This window comes from Pseudorca crassidens, chromosome 10, assembly GCF_039906515.1.
Source record: "Pseudorca crassidens isolate mPseCra1 chromosome 10, mPseCra1.hap1, whole genome shotgun sequence".
In the NCBI taxonomy this organism is placed as follows: domain Eukaryota; kingdom Metazoa; phylum Chordata; class Mammalia; order Artiodactyla; family Delphinidae; genus Pseudorca; species Pseudorca crassidens.
In genome coordinates, this window is record NC_090305.1 from 33,724,499 (window position 1) to 33,741,549 (window position 17,051).

General features: G+C 51.1%; 3 protein-coding genes across 8 annotated transcripts in view; 2 read left to right on the forward strand and 1 right to left on the reverse strand.

The window, feature by feature from the left end:
* CCND3 (cyclin D3) overlaps nucleotides 1–3,245 on the forward strand; it is an 81,206-nt gene extending 77,961 nt beyond the window's left edge. For all 4 annotated transcript variants that reach the window (XM_067752995.1, XM_067752996.1, XM_067752992.1 and 1 more), the window contains 3 exons: nucleotides 674–833; nucleotides 1,429–1,565; nucleotides 2,035–3,245. In XM_067752995.1, the coding sequence (XP_067609096.1) occupies nucleotides 674–833; nucleotides 1,429–1,565; nucleotides 2,035–2,202 (465 nt within the window). In that variant the 3' untranslated portion in view covers nucleotides 2,203–3,245. The remainder of the gene's footprint in view (nucleotides 1–673; nucleotides 834–1,428; nucleotides 1,566–2,034) is intronic.
* Nucleotides 3,246–3,844: 599 nt separating this feature from the next.
* On the reverse strand, nucleotides 3,845–13,854 carry BYSL (bystin like). Its single transcript, XM_067752983.1, has 7 exons — nucleotides 13,252–13,854; nucleotides 9,898–10,048; nucleotides 7,168–7,306; nucleotides 6,707–6,840; nucleotides 5,958–6,118; nucleotides 5,750–5,852; nucleotides 3,845–5,253 (listed from the first exon to the last, which is right to left on the reverse strand). Exons 1-7 carry the CDS (start codon nucleotides 13,517–13,519, stop codon nucleotides 4,908–4,910), a joined length of 1,302 nt encoding a protein of 433 aa, XP_067609084.1. The 5' UTR covers nucleotides 13,520–13,854; the 3' UTR covers nucleotides 3,845–4,907.
* A 67-nt stretch (nucleotides 13,855–13,921) lies between these two features.
* MED20 (mediator complex subunit 20) overlaps nucleotides 13,922–17,051 on the forward strand; it is a 43,183-nt gene continuing 40,053 nt past the window's right edge. For 2 of the 3 annotated variants that reach the window (XR_010946832.1, XM_067752997.1), the window contains exon 1: nucleotides 13,922–14,078. Coding sequence is in view for 1 of the 3 variants with exons in the window: in XM_067752997.1 (XP_067609098.1) it covers nucleotides 14,065–14,078 (14 nt within the window). In the remaining 2 variants the exon portion in view is untranslated. Of the gene's footprint in view, nucleotides 14,079–14,105; nucleotides 14,358–17,051 lie in introns of those variants that run through there. The other variant, XM_067752998.1, reaches the window with a different exon arrangement.

The following is a 17,051-nucleotide window of genomic DNA, read 5'->3' on the forward strand; positions in this document are numbered from 1 at the left end:
ACTCAAATGGCACTAGGCACTATGGGTTCCAGCCAAAGAGGTAGAGTGGGGTGCTCTATCTCAGCCCTACACCCCAATGTCCCACCAAGGGGATGTGGGTTGGGTTGGGCAACCTCCACTTTGAGGAACCTCAGGGTTGGCTCAGCAGCTGTGTCACAGGAGGTGTGGCCTCATGCTCACCCCAGTTGCTTCAAAGAGGTGTGGACTTGGATGGGATGCTGAGTTGGGGGCAGGCTAGTGAGCTCCCCTTTCACAGATCCTTGGGATTATGGAGAATCTTTCTGCTTCGTGCCAGAGGAGCCTCAAGTTCATGGTGATGGTGGCGGTGATCTGCTGCTGCAGTCTTTTCTTTCAGCCCTGGCTGGAGAAGTGCTCAGAGCCTTGCAGGAAGTCAGGAGAAGGCCTGGATTACTGGATCCCAAAGATAACCCAGCAGAATTAAAAGAGATAATTCTTGTAAAGCATGTAGTTCTGGCATCTAGGAAATGATCAATAGGGCTCAAAGCAAGTGCCCCCACCTCTTCCCTGCCACAGTGCCAGTCCTTACATTCAAAAGCAGAACTGGGGTCCTGACCTTCAAGTGTGATGCGCTTCCCTCCCTGTGAGACCTCTGCTTTACTCCCTCCTCTTCCTTTCTTTAGCCACTGACCCTACCCTCTTCCTCAACCTCCAGGACTGGGAGGTGCTGGTCCTGGGGAAGCTCAAGTGGGACCTGGCTGCCGTGATTGCCCATGATTTCCTGGCCCTGATTCTGCACCGGCTCTCTCTGCCCCGTGACCGACAGGCCTTGGTCAAGAAGCACGCCCAGACTTTTTTGGCCCTCTGTGCTACAGGTAAGGGTCCTAAACACATTTTTACCAAGCCGGGGAAATCAGAAGACTTGGAAGGGTGAGCGGTAACCAGGAGATTCTGGTTTCTTGAACTGAAATATTGGAACAGATTTCTGGTTTCTTAAATTTCTTCTCAAAATTTATTTGTGAAAATTCTGTTCCCTCTGAGCCCCCAGTCTCAATACAGAAAAGCAGCAGAGCTGTATGGGATCTCAAGAGACCACCCCCCCACCCCCCAAGTATGTAGGTGGGTCACTGAGAGCTTAGAGAGAAGTGACTTGCCCAGGGTCTTACAGTGACTAAGTTGCGAGCAGAAACCAGGTCTCTTAACCCTGATTTTGTGTCCACACCAGGAAGAGACTCATTCACTCCCTGGTCCCTGGCCAGGATCACTTACAGACCACCCTGGACCCGACCCTCTCCAGTAAAGAGCCCCTTTCCTGCATTTCTCCCCTGCTATCTGACACCACTCGCTGCTGGGGTTTTCAAGAAGACCCCTGCTCTGTTCACACGGCCTGGCACTTCTGGGTAATAGAAGGTGCGTGCTGGTTGTTATCCTTGAAACCACCCTTGCCTCATGGTCCCCTCTCTTTCCAAGATTACACCTTTGCCATGTACCCGCCATCCATGATTGCCACGGGAAGCATTGGAGCTGCAGTGCAAGGCCTGGGTGCCTGCTCCACATCTGGGGATGAGCTCACAGAGCTGCTGGCAGGGATCACAGGCACTGAAGTGGTGAGTGCTGGGCAGCTGGGCAAGTGGCCTCAGTTCACGAGGCAGCGCTATATTCCCTGAGCCTCCAGCAGAGGGAGCTGTCGCCCCCCCACCCCCGGCCCCGTCTCCACTCCTGGTTTTGAGTGCCCTGCTTTTGGGGCTTCTGTGGCCTTTTATCTCCTTCCTTGGTCTGGAGAAGAGCAAGTGTCTTGGGCGGGCTGAAGGGCACTGTCCCTGGGTACCCTTTTCTTGCCAAACGGTGTGCAGGAGTGGGGGTGGGGGATTTGGTGTCAGATGCTGGGCTGCTCTCACACCCTCTTGCCACATCCTCTTGCCAGTTTCTGAGAATTGAAAGCTGATTCCTGGGGTTGGGCTGTGGCCTAACCTCCCCAGACTTCCCTGTGTGCTGGGAGGTGTCCTCCAGCACCTGCTGCCACATGCTATGGGGGGAGGGACGTGGACCTTCCTCACCGTTCCCCCTTGTTCCCAGGACTGCCTGCGGGCCTGTCAGGAGCAGATTGAAGCTGCCCTCAGGGAGAGCCTCAGGGAAGCCGCCCAGACCTCCCCCAGTCCAGTGCCCAAAGCCCCCAGGGGCTCCAGCAGCCAGGGGCCCAGCCAGACCAGCACTCCCACAGATGTCACAGCCATCCACCTGTAGCCCTGGCGAGGCCCCCTCGAGTGGCCACCGACAGCAGAGGAGGGGACACTGCCACCCCCCTCCCTGCCTGCAGGAACGAACCATGCCACAGCTGAAGCCCGAGGGGGCTCCTTCCTACTTGCCTGTCGCAAGCCGAAGGGGTCGGGTCCTACCTGTCCCTGCAGTGTGCACTAAGGGGCCTGGCCAGCTGCGGCGGGTGGCCAGTCAGGCTCCTCCTCCTCCCTGCATCTGACCAGCTCAGCCCCCATCCCGGTCCTAGCTGGGGGCGGGCCAGGCTGGCCAGAGATGAAATTGAAGTCTGTAGAATACATGTGCCAGCATTCCTTTTGGGGGCCCCCTTATCTCTGGGGCTCTCGTGTTCTCAACTGCCAAAGTTGAACCCGGGCCCTCGGCAGTGAAAGCGCGGAGTCCTAACCACTGGACTGCCAGGGAATTCCCTAGTTACTGCATTTGGATTGGGGTCTTTCTGAAGAATCCTCACATGTTCTAGACACATGTGAGAAGAAAGAGTGGACATCTCCTCTCAATGCACTTGGAGGCCCCTGCATAATCCATGCTCTCAGCTGCTCCTAGAGGGAGGGGCCCTGGCCTCTGTCTGAGGGGCAGGAACCAACCTCCTCGCTTTGCTTTCTGCTCAGCTTCTCCTGTGTGATTGGGGGGTGGAGGGGCAGTGCTGAAGGAAGAGGTTGTTTTAATTTATTAATTGCTTTGAGTACAGCTGTAAGAGGGTGTGGTGGGGCCCATCTACCCTGAGTGGTGGTGACCCTGGTGGTTGCTGCATTCCTCCCCTATCCTACCGCTAGAGGATCTTCATGGCCGAGGAGCTGCTACAGCCTGGGGTGGGGCCACGCCCTCCTCTCCCTCTGGCCCTCTGCTCCATCCTGCAAGGCTGGGGGATGAAGTAGCAATGACCTGGAGGTGACCAAGCCCCCTGTCTGGAGAGGGAGGCAAGCCCTGTTGACACAGGTCTTTCCCGAGGCCACAAGGTCCAGGCTGGTGGCCCAGGACCATCACGCTACCTTAATAAAGATTCTGAAATAAAACTCTCTTTGGCTTCTTGGATTGGATGGCAGTGTGGGCAAAAGCCTATATCTAGAGGGTGGAAATCAGTGGTCTCAAGTAGGGGTCGCCAAGCCTTTTCTGTAAAGGACCAGAGTAAATACTTTAGGTTTTGTGGGCCATATGGTCTCTGCCCCACATACAGTCAGTTTTGCTTCATAACGTGATCTATGCATTCCTAAAAATCACCGCACCATGCAAAATTGCACAATAAAAACCACAGGGCTTATGGGGAAAATGGGGCTTGAGGCACTATACTCATACTTAATGAGGGAGACTTGTCTTTTAAAAAAAGGAAAGATAGTGCTTTTACCCATTAAATGGTTAAAAACACATACTGCAATAAACATGGCCCTTTATCTTGAAAAACAAACAACACCTGAAGTCTGCTGTGGAAGTGGAGGTCGGAAGGATGTGGAAGGCGGGTTGTAACACCAGATGTGGGTGTGGTACCAACCCGCAAGGTGAACTGGTGTCGCTCGCACATGTCTGAGGTATGTGCGTTCCGTGTATCATCTGGCTCAGCTCAGCCGGGTACAGTTTTCTGCTTTCACCTAGTGTTTCTCAAAGACAAAACTGCATATAAATGTGAAATTTGCTTTATGATCAAATTCCTCCCAAATACAGTAATTAGGCTGGAACGAATTCACATTCTCCAAAGCACGTAACAAGGGTTCTAGCCAGACTGTACTCGCCTCTGCTGCTGTGGCATGAAAGCAGCCAGAGAGAACCTGGAAATGGATGGGTGTGGCTGCATCTTAATAAAACTTTATTTATGGACACTGAAATCTGAATTTCATATAATCTTCACCTATCACAAAATACCCTTCTTTCAATTTTTTCCCTAGCCATTCAAAAATGTAAAACTTCTTAGCTCACGGGCCATAAGGAAACAGGCATGTGACCCTGGTTTGCCAACCCTTGGTCTAAAGCTTTCATTAGCTAAGAAAGTTAGGGCACTGGTCTGGCGGTGACCCCGAGCTTGACCTTTCTCGCCTCTGTATCTCCACTTTCCTCTAGGTGCTTTCTCCTAGCTCTTCCAACCACAGCTGAGACCATCTTGTGAACAACCTCCTGGTTGCTGGCATTCTCCCAAAGTAGGCTGTGTCAGGGGAAGGCAAAGGCTGTGCCCTCTAGGGGCTGGCAGGGTGGGTACAGCCTCGAGAAACAAACTTGTCTGAGGGGGGCACGGCTCCCATGTAAACCGGGGAAGAAACCACTGCTACACAGGAGCAGGGATGCAGTGCCCACCTCCACAAAAGAGGGAAAGCAGAAAGATCTCCATCCACCACATCAAAACACTGAAGTTCAATAAATACCTGCCTTTTGTTTTTATCTACCTCCCAGTGAACTGACACAACAGCCTGAGAGAAAGTACCCACTCCAACCCCCAGCTGGGAAGTGGGACTGTTAGGCTGTGGAGTTTCAAGTCAGGTCCCAGAACTGAGCAGGGATGCAGGCCTAGAATGGAAGAGAGAGCCGGCCAGACTCAGTTCTCCCTGTCAGGAACTGGGGAATCAGAGGCCCGTGACCTCTCGTGGCCCTGAACTGGGTCTTCGGCTATAAAGGCTCAGTGTCACCTTTAGTCAGCAGCAGGGATCCTGGTGTCCTCCCATGCCCTGCAGACCAGGACGAGCACTGCTCCGTCACTCCATGGTGATGGGAACATCTTCTACATCTCGGGGGATGGCACTCTGAAGCTCACGCCTGATCTCGGGGGACAGCAGGGGATGGGGCTGCAGCCGAAGCAGTTCCAGGAGGGCCTCCTTCTGCTCTGTGGCCAGGTCAGCCTTGTAGCGCTGGACCAAAGTCAGGAGGCACTGGTGCCAGAGCACGGGCAGCTCACGCTTCTCCGTCCGGAAACCCAGGAAGTGGAAGACCAAGGCGTCCAGCACCCGGTAGGGCAATGCGTACTTCTTATCCAGCAGCAGCCTCAGGAAGATGCTGGTGGCACCGCTGTACTCCATCTCTGCGATTTTCAGCATGGCTGCACTAGTGGGGAAGGGAGGTAGGGAAACGCTGGAGGAAGGCTTCTCCTTTTCTGGCCCTTACACTGTGCTATCCCTAAAGGGGGAATCTCCGGCATTCTTTTCACCTCCCCTGTCTCACTCCCTGGACTCCAGTTACCAGCACTACGCTGACTCACGCCAAATCCCCACGTCTGGCTCAGACTGCTTGTCTCAGTATTCAACTAGAATAGGTCCTAATGTCCTGAGATCTCCACCCCTAACTTACTTTCTTCCCATGTTCCCCATTCTTTCATTCATTCAACTATTTACTGAGCACCTACCATGTGCCAGGCCCTGGGACCTTGTTCCTGTGGGACTGACATTCTTGTGGAGTAACGATACACCCACTGGCTTAAATGAGCTGCAAACCCAGGGCTATGCTTAGCTCCTTCCCCACTCTGCCCCCCCCATCCCCAGTCCTGGGACTCTGCCGTGCGGAGATCCGCCAACCAGTGGTCCTCCACCCCCACCGACACTACCTGGAGTGCAACACAGGGATGGAGCACTTGGTGATGATGCTGCCCACGATGATGGCTTCCCGGAGGGTACAGGTGCCCGACTCGCACAGCGGGATCAGGATGCCTGGGGAGGGGCAGAGGGGCAGTCACTCTAAGCCCAGAGTGAGAGAAAGGAGGTACTGCAGGAGCTCCAGCCCCTCCCTTTCGTAAGTGCCTCCTGGGTTCCCACCTTTAAACCAGGCTCCAGGCTTGAATAGAGCCTTCTTCAGTGCCATGTAGAGGTGGAAGTTGAGTCGCTTGTACTCAGCAATGTCATCTCGCACCCGGGGGAGCAGGACCAGGTTATAGAAGCGCTGGGCCATACGTTCCTTTAGGTTAGAGGCGAAAATCCTAGTGTTTTTGGAGGAAAGGGGGGAGATCCCAGGTCACCTGATAGTCTGGAGCTCGCCTTTTAAATATCAATGTGGATGGTACATGCAAGAGATCGAGGGTGTGTGAAGCGAGCTGGGTGCATGCAACACCCAGGTCAGATTAGAGAGGGAACAGGAGGGGCTACGAGATGTACCCAAACAGGGTGAACACTCTCTGTGTTTGGGGTGAGCCAGAGCTCTCCCAGGCAGACAGGTACCCAGCTGTTCACCATCCCCTCTCCATCATGGGTCCCTCTGTCCTGCTGTCACCAGGGACTTGTGCATGCCTGGGGAGCCACAGACTTTTGAGGCCACCCTGACACCCTAGGGTTGTATCCTGGTAGTTTTGAGCCTCTCCCCTGGAAAGTCATCTCAAGATATTCTTAACAGGGTCTCGGCTCCAAAACAGGAAACAGAAAGAGCTGGGAAAATGATGACATAAAGAAGCATAAGACAGCGCTGTGGGGGCAAAGCTAGGATGTAATGGCAAAGGGAAGGGAAGCCTGCCCTTCCCACACCCAGCCCTTCCCTACAGACCCAAAGCAGCCCTGACCCCCATCTGCTCTACCTCGTGGCTTGGTACATGGCAGCAGCGGTCCAGGCCTCAGGCTCTGTGACGTAGAGGATTTGCTCCCAGTTGGAGAGGGCAGGGATGATCTTAAATGCCTTGGGCAGTTTCCCACTGCGGTACTTAGACAACACCTGATGATGAGAGAACAAAATCATCATCGTCATTAACATACACGATGTTTACCAGGTGCCGGGTGCCAGGCACTTGTCTGGGTGCATTTCATACATTAACTCACTTAATCCTCACAACCACCCTGTGAGGAGGTGCTATTATCATCCTCATTTTCCAGTGGGGAAACTGAGACCAGAGAGTCACGTAAGCAGGAGAGCAGGACCCTGGAGCTGTGCACTCTGACCCCTGCGCCCGCTCTCAGTCACCAGGCCTTATTTCTACGAGAGATGTGGGCACCCAAAGCCCCTGTGAGGGAGTCCCATCACAGCTCTCCTCTCAGCTCTTACCTCCCGGACCCCTCTGTAGACCTCCAGGACCCGGGGGTCCAGCTGGGGCACAGGGAAGCCTGACACCTCGGACATGACCGTCTCGACTTCCGTCTGCTTCTCAGTTAACTTCTCCATGATGATGTCAGCTAGGGTGCGTCTGGGAGAAAGGGAGGGAATGGGTGGGAGTGCCGTGCTCTCAGTCCAGGAAGCTCTTGACTCCCCACGCGGTCCCTTGAGAGCCCCGATAAACTTGCAATCTTGTTGGGACACGTGACCTCAGTCCCCTCTGGGCCCAACAACCCAGCACAGAAGACCTGGCAGTCAGTCATTCAGCTCAGGATGGAGCTGACAGTCGTGTGTGGAGGCGAGGAACCTAGCCTCTGAAGTCAACCTGCCTGGGTTCAGGTCCTGGCTCCTCTGCTCCCTGCCTGACGCTGGGCATGCTACTCTGCCTCTCTATGCCTCAGCTCCCTCCCCTGTAAAACAGGGATAATAACAGTACCTACTCTCATAAAGTTAACATGAGGAGTAAAAAAGTTAGCGTACGTACTCTACCTGGAACTATCAGTGATAGTAGTAATAAGTTTGTGACAAGTGTTCCTATTTCAAACACATCCATCACATGCTGCCAGTGTGCTGAGGACTCTCCAGTTATAAAACCCTGGTCTGACCTCTCCAGAGTACCAGACACACCTCAATTATATACCAAGATTTCTGGTAGCTGGGACCATTAGGGAGAGACGATGGCACACACTTACCCCCCTTTTAATTTATTAAAGTTTATGGAAAGAGGTCCAAGATGAAAGATCTTTTTTTCCCAGCCTCCTTAAGCACAATCAGACCGTGATGATTCAGAATTATCATTACATTGGGCTTTGGTGCAATAAAGGTGTCTCCAGGGTCTGCTGAAGTCTATTTAAAATGGCTCCTTAAAATAGATAACTAGGGCTTCCCTGGTGGCACAGTGGTTGAGAGTCCGCCTGCCAATGCAGGGGACACGGGTTCGTGCCCCGGTCCGGGAAGATCCCAGATGCCGCGGAGCGGCTGGGCCCGTAAGCCATGGCCGCTGAGCCTGCACGTCCGGAGCCTGTGCTCCGCAACAGGAGACGCCACAGCAGTGAGAGGCCCGTGTACCGCAAAAAAAAAAAAAAAAAAAAAGATAACTAATGAGAACCTACTGTATAGCACACGGAACTCTACTCAATGCTCTGTGGTGACCTAAATGGGAAGGAAATGCAAAAAAGAGGGGATATATGTACACATATAGCTGATTCACTTTGCTGTACAGTAGAAATTAACACAACCTTGTAAAGCAACTATACTCCAATAAAAATTAATTAAAACAAAACAAACATGGCTCCTGTCTTCCCAGGGCAGGACTTCCCAGATGTGCCCTCACACTGTCTGTGTGACACCCACGCGAGGTATTGTTATTCCCATTACTCAGACATGGGAACCGATATGCAGAGGGGTTAGTAACTCACCCAAGGTCTCACAGCTCACGAGTAGGGGAAAGAGTCAAAGCCTGGTCTTTCAGGTTCTGAAGGTCAGGCACCTTACAGTACATATGTGCCCCCAAACTAAATGGCCTCTGACTGCTGAGCTCACGTGGATCTAGCCTGCTCTCTGAAGATGCCAGCTGTCACCCCTCAAGACTGTCAGGAGCCCCTGTTCCTAGTAGCTTTACTTTTCTGTTGACAACAAGCTGGAAAACCATCTTGCCAAGCTTGTCAGAATGGGCTGCGAAAGAGGAGTTACAGCCGCTGGGTGGGAACCTGAGAGGCTCTCTGGTGGGACCAGCACGCACTTTGTAACATCCACCTCAGCTGCTGCGCATCACACTGGGAAAGGGGCTCACGGCTTCATCCTGCCTCTCAAATACACGGCCATGGAACTTGTCATTCAGCCTCCCTGCCTTCCCACAGTATTACTAGCAATGAGACATGCATGAACCCAAGAGCCTGAAGAACCAAGAACAATGTCACATTAACATCACATGGTCAGAATGAACTGGTCGAGGGCCCTTATCCTAGACTCCCCTCTCCTGGGCCAAAATCCACGGGCTCCAGAGTTTGAACACAGGAGCTTGAAAGCCTGCATGTTTTGGACCTAGCATTTACTACAGATGAGAATGAGTTAGTGGTTCTAACTGTGGGGTGCCCCCTGGGGGACATCTGGCAACGTCTGGAGACAATTTTTGGTCATTACAGCTGGGGGGACGGTCACTACTGGTATCTAGTGGATACAAGTCAGGGATGCTGCTAGACATCCTAAATTGCACAGGACAGCCTCCACAGAAGAGAATTATCCAGCCCAAAATGCAGAAGTGCTGGGGCTGGAAAACCCTGGATAAAATGAAGCTTAGGGTATGAAAAAGATGTGGCCAAGGAAACTGAGCTCACCACTAAGAAAACTGAGCACACCAAGACCAAATGCAATGGGACAGATCACCCAGAGAGAGAACAAGGCCTGCAACTGTTTGCCCAGGTAATCCAGGCAGTTCTAAGGCAGGCAGACAGAGGGGGGAGGAGGTATTTTGAGTCTGGGTCATTCTCATTAAGAACAGTCCTTTGAGGATGGGCCACTTTTGTCAAGGCGGTTCCCCACAACTGGCAATGCTCAGGCCCTTCCCAAAGGAGCGGAATCAAAACACTGCCAGGACACACGCTTCTCTGCATATAAAGTTTCTTCTCTATAAAGTTGCTACCAGGACCCACTCTCCCAAATCCCAGGCCGTGCCAGCCCTACCTGGCAGGAGGGTTCTTGTTCATGAACATCTCAATGGCCCGCTCATCCTCGGGGTCCACAACCACCTCCGCGTGGTAGTCTGGCCCTGTCATGGTGGCAGCCTTCTCCAGAGTGGGCCACTCCTCGTCATCTGATCCATCCTGTGGCACTCCTGGACTCAGAAGAGGGGAGATGAAATGGGTGAGCAAGGTAAGCGATGGCTTAGGAATTCAGAGGTTAACCATCATGTATATGGTCCAGGGCTGGCTTGTAATAGACACAGACGTGCAAAGTGAAACAGGTGATGCAAATGCTACCTTCCAGTCCCTGGGTGGCGCACAATCTTGCTTGAGAAACAAAATGTACACATATGAACCAATGAGACAGTGATAGTAGTAAATAACAGTTAACACGCTATACTCAGTTATATAGCACAAACTCTTCTAAACACTGTACGTAACCATCATAAACCCAAGAAATAGGGACTATGATTATACCCAGTTTCAGATGGGGATGCTGAAGCGCAGGAAAGGTAAGGGACTTGCCTAAGGCAGGCGATCTAGGTCTAGACTGTGCATTCTTCACCTCTTTTACACGCATGGTAGGGCTTGATTATGTGCCAAAATGAGTGGCAGAAATGGTATATACCACAGGCACCCAGAAGATGATGAGTGCAGAGGATGGTTAGGCTCTGGATAGGCAATATGGGAAATGAAGGCGTGTTTTCCAGACCTGGGTAACAACACTGGCAAGAGGGCTTCGTTACAAGAGTGTCTGTTGGGAATTCCCTGGTGGTCCAGTGGTTAGCACTCTGCGCTCTCACTGCTGAGGGCGAGGGTTCAATCCCTGACCAGGGAACTAAGATCTTGCAAGCTGCACGGTGCGGCCAATAAATAAATAAACAAAACTTTAAAAGTGTATAATCAATGGTTTAAAAAAAAAAAAAAAAACCCAAGAGTGTAGACAGTTGCAAGAAATAAGGCTAGATGGGTAAAGTGAGGCCGGGCAGTGAGTTCAGATTTCAACAGACCAACCCATCTGAATAACCGATTATTGGAAGACTACAGCTGGCTGGGCGTCTGAAAAGGGAGGTAATAATCTAAGTGGGGAGATAAAACGCCACACATGAACAGGTCATTAAGAACAGAGACTGTGTGATAAAAGCTAAATAAGGGGGGAGGGGAACACGTACTAGATCTTTTGTCTCCACATGCTAACTCCCAAATCTGTACCTGTAGGTGGACCTCCCTTTGCTCCAGACCCTAACTCCAGCTGCCTCCTGCAGAGCTGGGTCATGGATGACCCACAGGCACTTCAACCTTCACCTGTCATCAACCACACTCACTCCCTTTCCCTCCTAGGTCTACACTACTCACTGTGTTCCACATCTAAGTAAATAGCACCACCATCCAGCCAATACTAAGCCAGAGCCTGGGCAGCAGGCCTGCCTTGTCCCCTGCCCTCACTCAAAACATCCAATCAATTACCAAGTCCTATTCCATTGTACCTCACAGAATCCCTCTTAAAGCCTTCACGCCCCCATCAAAGCCTAGGTCAGTTATCACCTGTTGCCTGGATTAATTCGACAATCCCCTAACTGGTCCCCATAGTCTCCAATAGCTCCCCATTGTCTTCAGGGCAGCCTACAAGTCATTTGTAGCTCTCGCTCTGACCTACCTCACCATCATTCATTCAGCAAACGAGTGCCTGCTGTAAGTGAGGCACTGTTCTGGGTGCTGGAATATAAGCGAACAAGAGAAACAAAAACATTCTGCCCTTATAGAGCTTACATTCTAATGGCGGAAACAGACGATGAACTAATATGACATATATTACGTTTAAAAAAGACAAATGCCACGACAAAAGAAACGTAGCAGAAGAGAGAAGCTGGAGTGTGGAGACAGGGGTGGGGGTGTTGCAATTTTTAATGGAGTGCTCAGAGCAGGCCTAGGGGAAGCAGAAAAGGTCAGACTGACAAAAGGTATAGATCACACAGGTCTTTGTAGACCACTGTAATCCTCGAGCTGTGGAGCTGAGTGGACTGTAGCGGGTATGGGATACTAATTAGCAGGCTACTGCAACCATCCAGGTGAGAGATCATGGTGGTTTGAACAGGATGCTGTTCCCAGATGGTGAGAAGTGATCTGATTCTGGATATATTTTTAAGGTAGAGTCAACAGGACTTCCTAATAGATCAGACGTGGAGTGAGGAAGAGAGCAGTCCAAGGTTTCTGTCTGGAGCAAATGGAAGGACATCATGCCATTAACTGAGACGAAGGAGACTGTGGGTGGAGGTTTGGCAAGATGGTCAGGATTTCTGTTCTGGACATGTGAAATTTGAGATGTCTCAGACTTCAAACTGGAGAGGCTGAAGAGGTAGCTGAAATATAAGAATCTGGGTTTCATGGAAAAGATCAGGGCTAGAATATGAACTGGGAAGCAGTTACCAAATACATGGTATTTAAACCTGGAAACTGATGATAGCACCAGAGCAGTGAACAGAAGTGAAGACAAGAGGTCCAAGGATGGAACCCTATGCCACTGCAAGAGGTTGGTGGCAAAAGAGGAGCCTGCAAAGGCTACTGAGAGGTGAGGAAGTTGTAAAACAGGTATGTGATGTCTTAGAAGTCAAGTAAAGATACTGTAGTCAAGAGGCTAGTGTTCCATTGCGAATACTGCTCACAGGACAAATGAAAGATGAGAGCTGAGAAACAGATTAAGCAACTTGGAGGTCAACACTCCCAGCCTAATAAGAAAAAAATTGACCACCTTTTAATTAATCTCTCTCCCTCTTTAGCCCCTAATCAATATTGTTCTTTGTGCTCAGAGCACTCCCCACTTTTCAGGTCTTAGCACAAAGGCCAAGCAATCTGGGAAGCCTGACCCCCAAGACTAATGCAATTGTTATCAGAGAAACTACACTTTATCACGGAGTGCATTATTCTAATTGTCCATTTCATCGTCTCTCTTCTGGGCTAGATTGTAAGATCCTGAAGTCAGGTATTCGTCTATCTTGTTTACTTTTTTACCTATACCATCTAAACTCCTAGCACAGTGGAATGTACATACTAGACATCCCATAAGTATTTACAGAACAAATGGATAAATACTAGCAGAACTTAGTGGCGTGAGCAACCACATCCTGTTGGCCTAACCTTGGGGGTGCCTAAAAGCGAGTGCCTAAAACTAGGAGTGGGAGTGGAGGACACTGGCCACCCTCATTCCGCCTCAGGGCTGGGTGTCCCATTCCATTACCTTTGCAAGAGTGTAATACGGCCCCCTGTTTTTCTATTCCAAGCTATTCCCCTTCCGGAACCTTTCAGCCATCCACCCCAGCTACCCACCCTCTTCCTCGTACCCACCCCGGCCACTCACCCAGCCGCGTGGTGCGCTCCCGCGGCGCCGCGGGCCTGCCCCCGGTCCCATGCTCGGCCTCGAGCTCCTCTTGCTGTTGCCGCGCTTGCTGCAAAATCCGTCGGGTCAGCCGGGGCCCCACGTACTCTTCCTCCTCTTCTCCGGTTCCACGACCCCGTCGCTTTTCCCGGGCCCCTGCCCGCACCGCGTCCCTAGCCAGGATTTGCTCGGCCAGGGGCGCATGCTTTTCCTGACCCCCGGCCCCACGAGCCGCTTTCAATTTGGGCATTTTTCTCGAGAGCCTTGCCGGGAAGTTTCACACGTGTGGATGGAGGAAAAAGCCCTGAATGCGCTTGCGCAGTAACCTCCCAGCGCCCAAGATGCCACACGGAGCTCACAGCGCCCCCTCGCGTTGGGAGGCCGGGACTGCCACCAGCGCCGCCCTATCGCCTAAAAGAGCTCACGGGTCCTGGAGCTGGATTCCCTAATAAACTCATTGCATTTAATGTTGGCTTCTCTAAGTGGTGGCAGTCCGAGCCACGCTTTCCTAGCTTCATGGATCTAGGCCCAGTGTTCCCAGTCGAACGGAAATTCCCCGAACGGGAAGTCGGGGGGGGTGGTGTGGTGGTGGTGTCAGGCAGTGACGTCACTGGGGCGCCTAGACACGCCCCTTTTCCTCGTGAGCTAGACGACTCGGCGTTCTGTTTTTACGTTATTTCCGGAGCGTCTCCCTGCTCTGGAGCTTGCGTTAGTTGGGCTGCTTCACCTCGTGTGGGCTGCCGGAGAGTACTGCATTTCAGTTGTTTGATCCTCCCATCATCCTGGCCCGACACCATGGGAGTGACTTGGTAGGACTTCAAGGGATTTTGTGGGGGCGGGGCTTGCCGTCTTGAAGGCCCTCGGAACCTCCAGTGTACCCGGGAGGAGGATCGGGACCGGGGTCCGCCACCCCCCGGGAGCTGAGCAAGATGTCCTCGTGTTGTGTGGGTGAGGGGGCCACCGTGAGGGCTGCGGAATCTGCGGGACTTTTCCCTCGGAGATGCGCCCCTTCCTCCTGGAAGGCGGCAGGTAAAAGGTTTTATCTTAAGAACCCATCAATTGTCGTGTACCTCCTTCCCTTGTTCTTGGTACGTTTTGCTGCCCGTGAGGCCATAGTACTGCCCGGGGTGGAACTTTAGGGTCGGAAGTAGGATATCGGGACTAGGACCCATTTGCAGGCAGGGCTGGATGGTGGGGGATAGGCAACAGGCAGACAGTATCTTTTTAAGGTTTTCGCCTGCCCCTCCCTACAGCCACTAAATGCGGTTACACCAGCCTGTGTATGGTCCTAGTTTGACCATTTTAAGATCTTGGGTCTAGAGGAAAAAAAGAAGCTATTGGGAATTAGGAGATTGGGATTCCAGGCACATCACCTCTTCAGGACCTGTTTCTTACTATGTTTAATTCCATGGTTGGTTTAGTTTCTATGGACTTATTATCTCTAACATGTTATAAGTCAGTGTGGCAGGGAAAGATATGGGCCTAATTTTCTTGGAGGCATTAGTTCCAAAATGCTAGATTTCAGGGCTTTAAAAAATATATATATATATATATCTTGAGCATCCTTCTGGTCAGAGAGGGCTAGAGGCCAGGGTATCTGAAGTCAGTGGCTCTAGGCTTTTCATATAAGAGCCTGTGGGAACTCGTCCTCCTGGTAGCCCAGGTCTTGCAGATTTGTCAGGGACTGCACATTTGCTTCCTGCAGTTGACATCATGAGTTTCCTTCGAAGTCCTTTAGTGTAAGAAGGATGTGAGGAACGTGAATGAAAAGTTTGCTGAGGACTTCCCTGGCGGTCCAGTGGTTAAGACTCCACGCTTCCACTGCAGGAAACTAAGAGTTCCGCGCCTCCCTGTTTGCGGAACGTTCGCGGAACTAAGATCTGGTATGCCGCGGGGCGCAGCCAAAAAAAAAAGTTTGCTGCACAGAGGCATGGAACCCTGTTCTTTCAGTGCAGAAGGCAGACAGAGGGAAAGGGCTCTCTGTCGGTTGGGATGCTTCTCAAGTTTTTCAGCCTTCCAGGACTTCTGACCCCGGTAGCATTACCTTAGGGATTCTTTTTTTTTTTTGGCCTCCGCTGTGCCATGTGGGATCTTAGTTCCCCTAAGAACTAAGATCGAACCCTCGCCCCCTGCATTGGAAGTGCAGATTCTTAACCATTGGACTGCCAGGGAAGTCCCAGGGGTTCTCTTTTATTTCAAAATCAGGCACATAAGCATCATCATCATTGCTTGTTAGTGCTTTTTCTGATGGAGAGTAGTGACAATTTTTTAGCAACAGTAGGACTCTGTTTTTATAGCTTCATTTAGTTGATTATGATTGATCATAAAGCAATGCAGTGTCTCCCCAAATTCAGCCACGTATGACTGTATTTATGATTTTTATTTAGTCATGTAGCACTTGAACTATTATTTATTTGTTTATTTAATTTATTTTTTGGCTGCGTTGGGTCTTCGTTGCTGCGCGTGGGCTTTTGCTAGTTGCCGTGAGCGGGGGCTGCTCTTCATTGCCTTGTGCGGGCTTCTCATTGTGGTGGCTTCTCTTGTTGCAGAGCACGGGCTCTAGGCACGTGGGCGTCAGTAGGCACACGGGCTTCAGTAGTTGTGGCACGCGGGCTCAGTAATTGTGGCTCGCAGGCTCTAGAGCGCAGGCTCAGTAGTTGTGGCGCACGGGCTTAGTTGCTCCACGGCATGTGGGATCTGCCCGGACTAGGACTCGAACCCGTGTCCCCTGCATTGACAGACGGATTCTTAACCACTGTGCCACCAGGGAAGTCCCCTGAACTATTATTTATTAATGTCTTCTTTGGATTCTGTTTCTTTTCCTTAGAAGTATTTTAACAGACAACTGTATTCCTGGGGAAGCATTCTGGTAGACTGGTTAAGAGCACAGATATGAAGCCAGCTCGCCTGGCTTTGAAATTTGGTCACGCCACCCCACACTAAGCTTTGTGACCTTGTGTGAGTTATTCAACCCCTCTGTACTTCAGTTTCCTCATTGACAATGAAGAGATAATAATATTATATCTTATAAGGTTGATGTGAAGATTCAAAGAGTTAATTTATCTAAAGACCTTTGGACACTGCCTGGCACATAGTTGGTGCTTGGTGATCGTTTCCTACCGCTCTGAAGGGGAAGCTAGTTTCACTCACCATAGAAGGAAATCTTGGAAATAACTTTTTGTTTCATTGTTTTGGTTAAATTCTTGTACGTACTGTTGCCTCTCACTCCCAGAGATTAGAAACTTGAGGCTTGCTTTCTCTTTGATCCCAGGATCCTTAGAACTTTCCGCATCAATGGAAATGTTCTGTGTCAGCACTACCCAGTACACTAGCCCCCAGTCATGTGTGGCTGTCGAACACTTGAAATGTGGGTAGTGTGCAGCTGAGGAGTTGAAGTTTTACTTTGTTTTATTTGCTTAAGTGTAAATAGCCGCATGTGGCTTGTGGCTACTGTGCTGGACAGCCCACGTGCAAAGTGTTAGAGAGTTGGTAAAAACATAATAACCCCAAGTTGAGGCTTTGTCTTTGATGTAGTCAGAGCTGAAAGAAACGCAGAGGAAATCCCTTTCTCATCGTATAATTCAGTGTTACTGCATGCTCAGTCTGTATGCCACCTAAAATCTTCTCTTGAACATTGACACACATACCACACTCGGGAAATGCTGTTGCCATAGACCTGAGTCCTGAGACCTGCTCTGGTTCTTAGCAAAGCTCTCAGGGACTGTGGGCCTCTGTTTCCCTGTCTTTAAAATGAGGAGGTCTGGGTTGATGGTGACTAAGGT